Source organism: Oreochromis niloticus, linkage group LG20, assembly GCF_001858045.2.
Source record: "Oreochromis niloticus isolate F11D_XX linkage group LG20, O_niloticus_UMD_NMBU, whole genome shotgun sequence".
NCBI lineage: Eukaryota > Metazoa > Chordata > Actinopteri > Cichliformes > Cichlidae > Oreochromis > Oreochromis niloticus.
This window is the reverse complement of record NC_031984.2, coordinates 24049671-24062992: the sequence shown is the minus strand read 5'-3', so window position 1 is coordinate 24062992 and position 13322 is coordinate 24049671. Positions and strand designations below refer to the sequence as shown.

The 13322-nt window shown below is 37.0% G+C and overlaps 1 protein-coding gene across 4 annotated transcripts in view; it reads left to right on the top strand.

The window, feature by feature from the left end:
- acot7 (acyl-CoA thioesterase 7) overlaps positions 1-13322 on the top strand; it is a 51360-nt gene that overhangs the window by 36055 nt on the left and 1983 nt on the right. For all 4 annotated transcript variants that reach the window (XM_003444783.5, XM_005478291.4, XM_005478290.4 and 1 more), the window contains one exon: positions 1325-1509. In XM_003444783.5, coding sequence (XP_003444831.2) covers positions 1325-1509 — 185 coding nt within the window. The remainder of the gene's footprint in view (positions 1-1324; positions 1510-13322) is intronic.

Here is a 13322-nt window from a genome sequence, read left to right as displayed (position 1 = left end):
TTTACCCTCAGCACTTCAGTTTTAGGCTGCATCACAGAAAACCATAATCAAAACAAAAAGTTTGTTTGTTAGAGCCTTAAAAAGTAACTGCTTTATAAATGTAGTCTCGTTGTTCCTGCGTGTGTTTTCGTTCCGCGCGCTCTGGGCTTCCTCTCACACTTCAAAGACATTCATGTTAGGGTAACTGGCTATTCTAAATTGGCCCTAGGTTCGAATGTGAGCGTGAATGCTTGTCTGTCTCTTTGTGTCAGCCAAGTGATAGGCTGTCAGGCTATCTAGGGTGTACACGGCCTCTCAACCTGTCACAGCTGGGATATGCTCTAGGCCCCTGTGATCCTGAATTGGATAAGAGGATGGATGGATGGATGGGTTAGGGTAACAAACCTGGATTTACTGTTAAATCCCAATTATTGACTCTATAAACATATCTTTTGACAACAGAGGCTTGCTTGTCATGAAAACCGAACTCATACCCATGAATTTTGCAGAGTATCCTGCATGAATATGAGATCTGTAACTGAACAACAGTCAAGTCTAATTCTGGTAGAATTCTTGTATTGTTGTCATCGTGTCAGAGTGCTTTGCAGCTCATACACTGATAAAAGCCTTTTTTCCCTCTTTTTATGTGCATCATTTATAATTTAGGACTTTGACTATTTTATAAGATCTCACTCATATACTTGCGATCTGTTCCTGACTGCAGGAGTAACACCTTCTTTCCTTGTCTCTATGGCAACTGCAGTAATATTACAGTACAGGCACATCAAAGAGAATAATGAAATACATCAACAATGCTCTGTAATATTATTTGATGACTTTTTTTCCCACCTCGCTGCAGTGACAAAAGCAGGAGAGAGCACATTTTTGAGTGAAACACAGTGGATTGATTAGATATCTGAGAAAGTGCAGCTTCAATATTACTTCAGTCTGAGCTTTTAGCCAGAGGTCGCCGGCCTGTCTGGAAAGGTCCATGATGCAACAATGTGATAGAGACTGCAAGAAAAGAGCTGAAATCTTCCTCTGCTGGTTTATTATATAGATCATTTTCTGTGTAATTAAAGATATTTCATATGAGTTTACTTACATTATTTAGTATTTTGATGAGGCAGTGTTTGTGTGAAAACCCGATGACTTGTGCAACTTCTTTTTTTCACCTTTATAAGACTAAGTGAAACCTTAAAATAACTGCTATGTCTGAGAAATGGTAGAAAAAGTTATGGTAAATGTCAAAAAATGAAAATGTCTCTAAATGGCAACATATTTAGGTTTATTTAAAAACACTGAAAATCAGAGTGCTCAATATCCTTTTCCTCTTCTTCCTAAGGGTGTGTGGTGACGGTGACGGGACGACTCACATTTGTCAGTAACAAATCGATGGAAATTGAGGTGTTGGTAGACGCGTCCTCACTGGTGGAGGCAGAGAAGGGGAAATATCGTGCTGTCTCAGCTTTCTTCACCTTCATTTCCCTGGACAAGGACAATAAGCCCCTGCCTGTCCCCGCCCTTAAGGTTGGTATCGTCCAGTCTCCTTCTAAAGTCTGCCTGTCTTTTAAAACCTTGATACAGAATTTGTGATGTTATACGATTTTTACATCCTTATCCATTAATATACAGTAATTACATTCACAAACACTGACAGTCAAGCCTGTTTTTTTATAGTATTGTTATAATGGAAAATAATCAGGGCATGGATTTTGTTGCCTTTTTACCGCGATATCATCTTTAAAGGCTAGTTATTTTTAGTTTGTTCTCTTCTCACTGCTGATAACATTTCCATTAGTAATATTTCTTTATCATGACATGTAAAATGGCCATTACAAGACTGGATCAATGGAGATGCAGCCTTCATTTATAGAAAATGTTGAGTTGGGTCAGACTGATCTTTGATCCAAAACCACTGTAAAAATTTTCCAGATAACTGAAAAAAAAAATCATAAATATGAAAAAGATGTAATACTTTTAAGATTATATATTAAAGACTGTCTTCACAGACATGATTTTTGGAAAGCTCAAAGATACTGCCCATTGTTTAGGAATTCCACATGTCAGTCTCTTTAGAAAGCATTCAAATCCTCGTAGTGTTGGGGTATTATCCTTCAGCAGTGAGCAGGGCTGAATGATATTATTCCCACAAGATCTCCGAGATGAGTATCTCTGGGATGAGTATGCCTGACTCAGCACTTACTGTCAGTAAGCAAAGACTGCACGCTTACCTGCAGACAGGAGAGAGATGCCTGCTGTTTGTTCAGGCTCTGCAACACATAACGATCCAAACCTTGTTTTTATGCAAACACTGAGCTCATGGCCCATCTGTTTAAGTCATTAATATTAATGAGAAGCTATCTTTTTGCAATTTCACACAACCGAGGAGCTTTCAAAACCATATTCTAAACACTGCAATGCAGTTTGTGTTAAGGTTCACATTATTTTTAAGTGTCATGATTAAGATTTTCACTCCATATTTTGTAACTGAGCAATTCGAATTCCACTTAATGTTTTGTTTGAGTTGTCTGTGAAGGTTCTCAGTCATCCAGGTCATCGTAGTCAAAGGAATTTGCAAAGAAAAGCGTCTGGACTTCTTTAAGTTGCTTGAAGACGTTTCACCTCTCATCCGAGAAGCTTCTTCAGTTCTAAGGTCAAATGGCCGAGAGTCCCAGATTTAAACCCAGTGGGAGTATCCCCCCCAAAGAGGGACAAAGGACCCCCTGGTGATCCTCTAATCACATGAGCCAAGGTGTGAAAGCGGGTGTGGGACCTAATCAGCCAGGGTTTCGGGTGAGCTCATTGTGAAACCTGGCCCCACCTTGTCATGTGAATTCCTGAGGTCAGATGGCCCAGGATGTGAGTGGGCGTTAAGGCGTCTGGGGAGGGAACTCAAAACTGGATTATAGATGGCAGACAGTTGGTGTCGTAAACCACCGCCTCTGTTCAAAGATGGTCGCTCACAGTGGACATAGATGGTTTGAAAGAGGAGTGAAAGAGGCCATCTATGTCCACTGTTTGAGTAGTTGTTGTTAATGATGTACTGCATTCAGTTTTCTTGATTTGGTAATGTTACCATTAGCTTTGCAACAATGAAATGAGATGGGTGGGCAGTTTCAAATTTGGCCGACCAGCAGCAGGTCATTATTTCCTCAAGTGCACACTTGTACAAATTTTACAGAGTTTACACCAGGACTAATAATTAAACTAGAAGTAGGCAATAATACTAGCAACAGAAGAACAAAGAAGAAAAACAAATGGCATGATAATAAGTAAAAATAGAAATAATAAATCATTGATTTTTGACAATAATGCATGTATTCTACAAAAATGCATTTTAACTCCCCCCTGCATTACAGTTGTGCATGACACCATGTCCTTCCATGTTTCAAGTACCATGAGCGTGTAATAAGAAATTTGCAGGAAGAAAGCTGCTGTGGTTGAGAATGAAGCGTGAAAAAGGATTGTTATAGGTGTGTTGTCATGCCACAAGTGCAGCAGTGACTCATTTGACCATCAGGTCACAGTTGAAGGTGCAGTATTAGCCTTTATAAACCACAGCACATTTATTCGAGACTTCTCTGATGATGCCCCTGCAGATAGAAGTGTTCATCAAATGCATGTCGCCTTTGGTTGGCCTTTTCAAAAGTGTCTGTCAGTCCCCTGATTTCCATTTCACAAAACCTGCATTTGGTTTGCCCATTGTCTGCCTCTCCCTCCATGCATTCATTACCTGGTTTTCTGCCTCATGTAAGCTGCTCATTGCTTTTGTTTTAATAGGAGGGAATTGTAGCAGTGATTAGACTCATTGTAATTTCTCTTCAGACCTCAATTTTATCAAAAGAGAGGCTAAAAAATCTCCTGGTGATTTTAATAATTTATCCTCAACACTATAAATGGAAATCTAAATGGAGCCTAGGCTGCCAGGGATCTGATGTAGCTTGTCAAATAAACAAGGGCAGGGCAAACGAGAAACGTGTGTGTGAATGAGTTATGAAGAAAGTGCATGTACACAAACACGAGCCCTTTGTGTGCAGGTCTGCATGTGTTAGAATGAGCATTGCCTGTGAATGTGCACATGCATGGAACAGATCATTGAGCACAAATGCGTGCATGTTTATTTACATGAGCAAGAGGAGGAGGACAAGGCTCGATCGGTGCTATTTCTGGCTTTATGACTATTTACTGGGGGCATAAGCATGAGATGAGATTGACTCTGACTCTACTGATGGCAGTAAACCTTTTCATAATTGTTGGTCTTTGGTGTGTACACAAGAAACGTCATGTGCAGGAAATAAGGTTCAACACGTCAGTCCAATTAACACCCAAATTTTCCCTAACAGGAGAGATGGGACTGTGGGAGTTGGAAAGATAATAAACACATCAAATAGCATCGTAAGTCAGATGATAGTGAGCAGAACAAATCAAAATGGAAGGCTGTGGAAGCCAAATGTTTTTGTGTATTTGGCCTCCACATCCTTACATTTCGACCACATAAAAGGTCTTGTGCAAAAGTCTTGATTCCCCCCTCATTTCTTTATATTCTGCTTCCAAAGACCAGAGACTTGTAATTTTTAAAATAGTGTTGAGTAATAAACATAGGCGGACCATTTTTAGAGGAATTTTATTTTTTTTGGTAACTTAATACTGACCTATGAATCAGTCAAATATAATAAAGCATTTTGTCTATGCATACCAAACAAAATAGCAAATATTTTATTTTAAATGATATCTTTAGGCACAAAAACATATCATTTGTTTCCAGTTCTTTTGTTGAATCTGTATAAAATACTAACGATTATACAGTCCCAATCAAAAGTTTAAGACCACTTGAAAAATGGCAAAAAATCATATTTTGCATGGTTTGACCTTAACAAGGTTCCAAGTAGACCGTGAACATGCAACAAGAAGAAATGGGAGTGAGACAAAACATTTTTTCAAGCATGCAAATTATTGAAAACTGAAACAGGCTGTTTTACAGCTGATAAAGTTTAGGACCACATGCTATTAAAAGGTCAAATCTATGCAAAAATCTTCATTCATTGTCATTTTATGTCAGGTCACACTGTCATGACCTTCGGATGGCAAAGGCAAAAAAAAAAAAGTTCACTTTTTGAACATGGTCGGGTTGATGAACTGCATAAGCTTTGGGACCTGTACCATTTGAGAGGGTTAAAATTGTATTGTGGCACTAACAATCTAATTCCCCAAATATTATTAGCATTAGTGTGCTGTGTGTCCTTAAAACATCTGTTGAAACTTCAAAAGTGGAAAACAAAAGAAGTAGGAGAGGAGCAAGATGCCTCTGGCCCTTCAGTTAATCTGTCTAATGTCCAGTGAAGCCTCATCAAAAATGGTCTCAGTGAAAGGGTGGCTGTCAAGAAGCCCCTGTTAAGGAAGAAAAACAGGGAGAAAAGGCTGTATGCAAAATTAAAAGAACGGAACTGAAAATCAGTGGCATCAGCTCTTATTGAATGAAAAATATAAATCTGAAATTTTTGGGTCCAGTCATCATCAGTGTCTTTGGAGGAGGTACAATAATCAGTGTCTACAACACAGTGGAGGCTCTGTCATGGTTTGGGGCTGCATTTCAGCCAGCAGTGTTGGGGATCTTGTCAAATTGGGATCGCGTACACAGGACAGTACTTTTTTGAGCCATCATGCAATACAATCTGGAGAGAGTACGATTGGCAACAGTTTCAGTTTTTTTTTCATGTCATTTTTCATGACAGTGATTCCAAACACACTGCCAGTGCAGTAAAATAAAACACTGTCACTCAACGTTATTGAAGCAGTTTGGGATCTTGACAGAGAACAGAATCAAAGACACTCAACATCCAAATAAGAATGTCCTTCGGGAAGACTGGAGAACTATTACTGTAGACTAGTTTAAAAAATTAAAAGAACACTTGTGTTCAGGCTGTGTAGAAAAGGTGTCGTACCAAACAATGACTTTCTAGCCTGTTAGAATTGTACAAACTCTATTTTTGCAAATATACATGTACATTTGCCTGTTTCAGTAAATCATTGCACCTATTGCCAGGTTTACCTAGCAAAGCATAAAGAAACAAGGACTGGCTCAAGACTTTTGCATGGTACTTTACAAAATAGTATCATCAGCTATTTCCCAGAAATAGTAAGCCGTCGTATTTACTGTCTCTGTGTTAAAGATCCTCCAGAGAATTAAAACCTTTTCTTCTGTGAGCTAGCACGAAAGCGTGATCACACAAAACGTGTCTGACAGTTAGCAGTTAGTTTGGCACAAAGAGTGGAAACCTTGAAGCAGCCACCCTGTCTAAACATAACAAAAGCTATCTACCAATGCTCAACAGTGGGACAGATTGTGTTATTACTCAGTGTTACATAGACTGCTACTTCAAGAGTCCTCAAAGTCACTGTATCAGCTAAAAATACTCCTGTATGTGACCACAACTTAATGTGACCTTTAGAGATGGGTAATTTTGTTACCCATGAACAGTGCAATGCTTGTTGTTTTTAACCTTTTCACTGAAGTTAAAAAAAAAAAAAAGCTTGTTTGGCTTGGCATAAAATTTAATTAAGCTTCATTTCCCCAAATACTAAACTTGCTTCCTCTTATACCTTTAATCTTCTAATACCCCATAGCCCTTTTCATCAGGGAATACTGAAAATCCTTATAAAACAAACAAACTTGTTTCTCTGTTACTTATTCTGGCTGTGTATTATTTTGCCAGGAATGATGCAAATGAGTAGACTTTTCTGCATGCAAGTAGAACAAGACTAATGATTACATGTACTGTTGCATAAATTGAGTTACTTTGAGGCACTCTGATAAAACGGACTGGCTACTGTAAGTTGTTAAAATGTATGACAAAGACACCCAAGTGTGCACTTTCAGAACTAAATAGTAATAACAATACCTTGACTAAATCTATTTATCTTTCATAAAGACCTTCCATGTTTATGGAAACCTACACCTAAACGTTTCTCCGTCTCTACTGACGTTGTTGATCTTTTTCAGTAGGTAAAGGCTATAAAAAAGAACTACAACTAGAGTCTTTTAAAATCTTCTGTTCTGTCAACATAAAATGTAGAAAGCACTACTGGTAGCGTGAGACGTTAACTGTGGACCATTCCAACCAAGACGTTCCATCTTCTTGGGACAGCGTATATATATGTGCTATCATGTATGAGCTGCACTCCTTACGCAGCCTTGTTTTTATCTCTCCAGCGCACCTGTCGTCACTGTCATTTGCACCAAAGCAGGTGAAACTGATTCACAATGGTTTATGAATTAGTGCCCTTGTTTAACTGACTTTATGTTATACTGTGATCATCTGGTATTCCCCTAGTCTTATTGAGCAGTGTCTATTACGAGATTACATTTCACCTCTCTTTTGTCTCTCTGATTCTTTTTGTTCTCCGTTATCCGTTTGTTAAAAAACAAACAAACAAAAACCAAGAAAAAAAAGGTGATTCTCCCTGCTTCTCTTTTATGTTTATAACACAATTGTCTGTTTTTTGTCCTTTTTTAGTACTGCTGAAATTAAAACTGAAAACAGTCCTGAAAGCTCAAACCATCACTTATTATAATTTCATGGCAGCTTTTGCCCCAGTTGAGCTCTATAAATAGTCTGATCGACATGACTTCTGCTATTTTTGACTGCAGGTGCTTTCCCTCCCATTTTCCCTTCCTTGATTTCTTGCCAATGAGCTCAGTGCAATCACTATTTTTAGATTTTTCTGTTTCAGCTCACTAGGGAGTTAGGGATGGTGGGAGTGTGTGTATGTGTAGCTGGGCTGTCACTAATGTTAGCATACTGTGGGTTATGCCGAAGTGGGGCATGAGGACAGCAGGAGCACAGAGGATAGTGGGGAATGCCTTGCCTATCTATAACAGTAATCTTGAAAATGAACTACTGAAATATAGTGTATATGCATGCTAGGCCAGGATAGAAATAATCAGTGCCTAGAAGAGCTTTAGACAGTGGTCATTGCTCTTATATCAGCTCTTAGTAGAAGAACATGGTTACACAAAGCTAAGTCCGGAGTGTGGATGTGTGAAAGGAAAGGAATAAAAATGTAGATTTTGTTCAAAACAGCAAGCACAAAAAATGCATTGTTAGTAAAAATACAGTGTTAATAGGTCCATTCATCCCTGCTGAACAAAGAAAAGCTTTGTGTCTTTGGTTATGTGTGTTTTTCTTTATTGCATATCTCCATTAATTGATTTAATTATTGTTTCACAATATCTCCCTTATTCTTGCCTTCTTGGTCCATCTTTCCTCCGATCTTTCCTTCTTCCTTCTTTTCAGTCTCCCTCCTTCCTCGCTGGCAAAGACTCAGCTGGCCTTCCTTGACACGAAAACAAGCCTGGTCGTCATGGCAACCTCATGTAGTCCACATGAAGTGATGCTCGTTTATTTTTAGATACCTCCCATTTAAGACAATCAGAAACGTGTTAACGGGTACACCCGTTAAACTTAACGCCCAGATCATGCCTGCATCTGTTAGGCACTGCTAAATGTGCACATCAGGGGGTTATCATTCTACCTCATACACAAAATACTGTGTATTCACAGCTCGAACTAAATTCTCTTCAGTTCAGTGAAACCCAGTTTTCTCTTTGACAGAACATGATTTTTTTGTTAAAGTTATTTAACTTTTATTACTTTCCGATAAATATCATTATGTCTGTCAGCAGCACCCAAAAGAAGATTAAAATGGTAATAAATGTTGTCTGTGATGTTGTATTGTCATGTTGTTGCTTTATTTTGAGATCAAATTCAAAATTAGATACTAAATCATAATGAAAAAGTATAATTTTGTTATATTTAGAAAGAGTAATTTAGCATATTTATGCTAGAAAAAATGCCCACACCTTAAATATGAGTCTTATTAAAAAAGTACTTGTAGTATTTTAGTGCTTTTAAATTTTCCTTTCAGAAAATCTTTGTTAGAGATCAATGTCACTTCTAATTTTCTTGTAACTGCAAATTACTTGTTCTTTAAATTAAATTACAAACACTTTTGCAAAGTATGCAAATGTAATGCAGTATTTAAAGTGCTACATAAGTAACAATTGATCATTTTCAGATCTAAAATTTTCATCAGAGTGAATTTGAAAAAAATGAAACGAAAAAATTAATGTTTTGTTGTATTTTCCCTCAAAGTTACCTGATCAATCTTTCATACTACAGTAGAAAGTTTAGTATCATATCGGTCAGCTATCTTACATTAGTAAACTGCTGAAAAATAGTATCCAACTGAGGCTGTATACTTCAGACTCTTCATTGCTGTTGCCAAAGCTGCGATGAAGCCCATAAGAACTTGGCATGTCTGCATTATCAGATAGCTGCAGTGAAAAAACTGAAAGCATTTATGACTAAATGAAAAGATCCACTGGAAGAGCTCCTTTCACCATCCAAAGCCTGGCTGATATAAAAGGATTCATTTTATGACTAGAAATGAAATACCTTTCAGCTTTGTCTAAAATGTCATCCTTTGTGTATACCTCTCGGTCCCTCTATCACACACAGATATATAGGTTAGTATCCAGGCTCATTCTAGTCCAGATGGCTATTATTTGTCTTGTGCTGGCTGTTTACAGCTTTGTGCTACCTTTACACAGTGACATTTGCCAGTGCCACTGATGCCCCTTGCCCACTCTAATAACAGCTCGCGCCAACACAACGGAACCCACCTGGCATTTTGCTGGCATTGTCTGAGCAAATCTCCTTTACATGCATTGTCCCTGTTCCACATTTACACCGTATTGGTTTTTCATGCTCCATTCAGCTGTCCACCTAGTGGATCTAATTAACAACAGGTGAAACATCTGTCTTGGCTGTTTGACCCAAACAGCCAAAGTTCTGGGCTCTGATGTTATCTCACTGGAAGATTTTGAGAGTAATTCTTCTTTTTCCTCTTCTTCTTCATCTTCTGGGCTCGTAACATCAGATCATCTGCCTCCATCTTACCCTAACCCTAGTATCATCTTCATCATGTTTCATCTGATCATATCTATATATGCAGATACACAATATGGGTCAAGAAATGGCAATGCCAGCCTGTTAAGTCATTGATGATCAAGACTAATAATGGATGAGGAATTTTCTGACTTTTCGGTGAGCACCAACACAGGGACAAACTCTTATGCTGAACAAAATGATGATTTAACAGTCACAATCAATTTTTTTGTTTGTTCAGTACTTTGATTGATGAACAGAATAGATGGGAATTTAAGGACAGCCCTGTTAACCTTTAGATGTTTGCAGATTTTTTTTTTTTAGCATTTAGTTTACCAAAAACCAAAAACAAGTTTCTTGTATGGCTGTAGACGCTGAGTCTTTTCAACATTCTTATTGTAAAGATAAATAACCTTGATGAAACATGAAATAGTTCAGTTTACCCGAATGCCAATACATGTAGTGATTGCCACTTGACACTGCTGGAGTACAGGCATTTGCCTTAAATACAATATAACAAGCATGCTGGTTTTTGCAAGGATATTTCTGCTTTATTTCTGTAGTGAAGACAAATTACTTGAGAACACAACAAGGACCTTAATAAGAAAATGAATTGCCTTATTGAGTTATGCAAATGTAATCAACATAATGGTTAACATATGCACGACACATGTAACCTGTGGTAATGTGTGTAGATGGATGTGCACGGGCCATATGTGCATATTATTATTATTAGTAATATTATTATTGTAATTACTGACTATTAAGTAATAAGGCTAAAAAAACAAGGTTTGAACAGTGATCAGGAATTTGTTTTTACTGGTTGGGTAAGCTGAATGTACAAATTGGTATCTGGAAATATAAATCAATTATTCAATAACAAAATATTCATGTAATTAGTTCAAATCAATTTCAAGCTGTGCAGCAAAAATTGCATGTTAAAAATGTTTTATAATAATTATTATTTTATTTTAACAACCTTTGGTATGTTAATAGTCAATGCTTACATAAATCTCTTCTTCAGCCAGACAGCGAATCTCACATTTTTCCTGCCAGAATCATTTTTAGCTGTCATTGTCAGACAGTCTGCAGCTATGATTCATCAGCAGCAGTAAGGTATACAGTTTCGTTTTGCTGGTTTGTTAACTCATCTCAAGCCGTACATCGATATGGTTTCAAAAAGAGTGATTTTTACTATTTACTAGTACAATTTTTATTCTTTAAAAAAGTTAAATAAAATACATTAATTCATTTTTTAAATTAATTTGACGTCCTTACGGTTCTGTCTTATCATAAATAGTCTCACCATGTAAACATGTTTTTTTTTTTCTTTAGCTTTGATATCATGGCTGCAGTTTTTCAGACTTAAATAAATAAACAATAATGTCTTTGGATTGTTCCAGCCTGTTCAAGAAGGATGATTTATAACCCTCTAATTGGTGTTAGGATCCTAAATCACCTTGTTGGGGGTTATTTCAATAATGCTATAATGCAGCTCCCTGCACAGCTCAAAGTGTTAACTAGATAGAGCAAGATGCCTCTGTCTCATTAATGCACTCAATGAATTGTTAGGCTAGGCAATAGATTGTCCACAGAGTTAGACAAAAGGAATTATGACATTATAGGTCATGTTTGTGTATTTGTCTGCCTTCCAACATTGCAACAGGCAACCATTTGTAACCACCTTTATAATAAACTGTATAACAGCGAGGAAGGAAACACCATTTAACTGAGTAACTGTGACTTGAAAATTAAATATATGTCAGTATATTTGTCTTACGTGAAGAAAATGAATAACCACTAAATAAAAAAGTATTTGTATATATGAGGGCACATATTTACAAATACTTAATTAAATGAATAGAAATGAAATTCATTGGTTATAGAGTATGCTAATAGATATTAAACAGATACGTCGGAAATAAGCCCAGCGTCACATTGACGACCTGTTCAGGGTTTACCCTGCGCCTCGCCCTATGGTGGCGGGGATAGACTTGTAGCTTGTAGAATACAAAAAAAGATAATATGCTAATTTTTAGCCACCACAGAGATACCAGTTAAGACGCTACAGATGCCGCTGGAACATCTGTACATTTAACCGTTAGTTAATGTACAGACACTTAAATATAGTAAACTTTGCAATGCATTTTTTTCATAAAACAGCAGAACGTTGTGTGCATATGTTCTGCTCATAATCTCATAATCGTTTTATTTACTCTGGTAGTTCTTCATTTTCATTTTTACTGCTGACTGCTGCGTTTAACTGTTTTATATTATTTGTGGTCCTTAACTCAAATGTTGTTTTAATTGTGCTTACTTATGTCTAATAATTAAATTTTTAATAATGCAACTTAAGTCATGCTTTTTTCACCATAAAGAAATGGATTACATAAATTAAGTTTTGCTAAAACATTTCAAAACCTTTTAAGTGTGTCATTGCATTATAGAAAGATCATCATACTACAGTAGTAACAGTAGTAGTAATAGTAGTATTAGTAGTAGTAAAATATAGACCTTGAAATTTTTAAAACATGGGAACATTTGATGCAAAAGTGGAAAAATGGGATCAACGTTGTTCAACAATGTATGCATGCATATATGAGGCCATTACAATCACAGTGCGCTACATTTGGTTCCTGTTTGGGGTGTAAAATGGCTAAGCTTGTTTAGAGTTGATCTGACCCACCCTGCCTGATTCTGTAACTCACAGTCTGTAACCCATCTCAACCCAGTTAGAACTTCATCACACCAGTAATCACTTATATAAATACACACACCTTATATAATTATAAATAATTTTATTTGTGTATTTAATTTTTTTCACTTTTTTTCCAGCCTATTCACCTACCTGTGTAGATATTCTGACTGAACGGAACCACGTTTACATTTTACATTATGTACAGATGCACATTATGTTGTTTTCAGCAGGTATTAAGTATGTGAATATGTAAGATACATAAGTAATCATTTTTATGGTCATGACTTGTCAGTTCCTTGGTTATATTACATGGCGCCCAGATATTGTATATTATATGTGTGTATATTATTTTTCTGAAAAACTTGTTCTTTCCCCCTCTCTCTCTCTTTTCAAACTCAATGAACTGGAATTATCCATTACTTTCAGTTGAATGGCAAAAGCAAAACTGACTGAGCAGTATGTTGACTGTTATATAACTGCCATACAACAAACACACCAATATTACAGCTGTATGCTCCTGAACCTGTTCTACAGATAAGATATTCCCACTGGTGTTGTGTTTGTAGCTCAGCGCCACTGTTTTAATATTCTCGTCACATTTGAGTAATGACCCCCTTGGGCTTGTCCTCGGCATTATGTTTTGTCATGTTTGTTACCACCCTGCTCTCTCCTTAAATTTAAGGTGCCATCTGTCA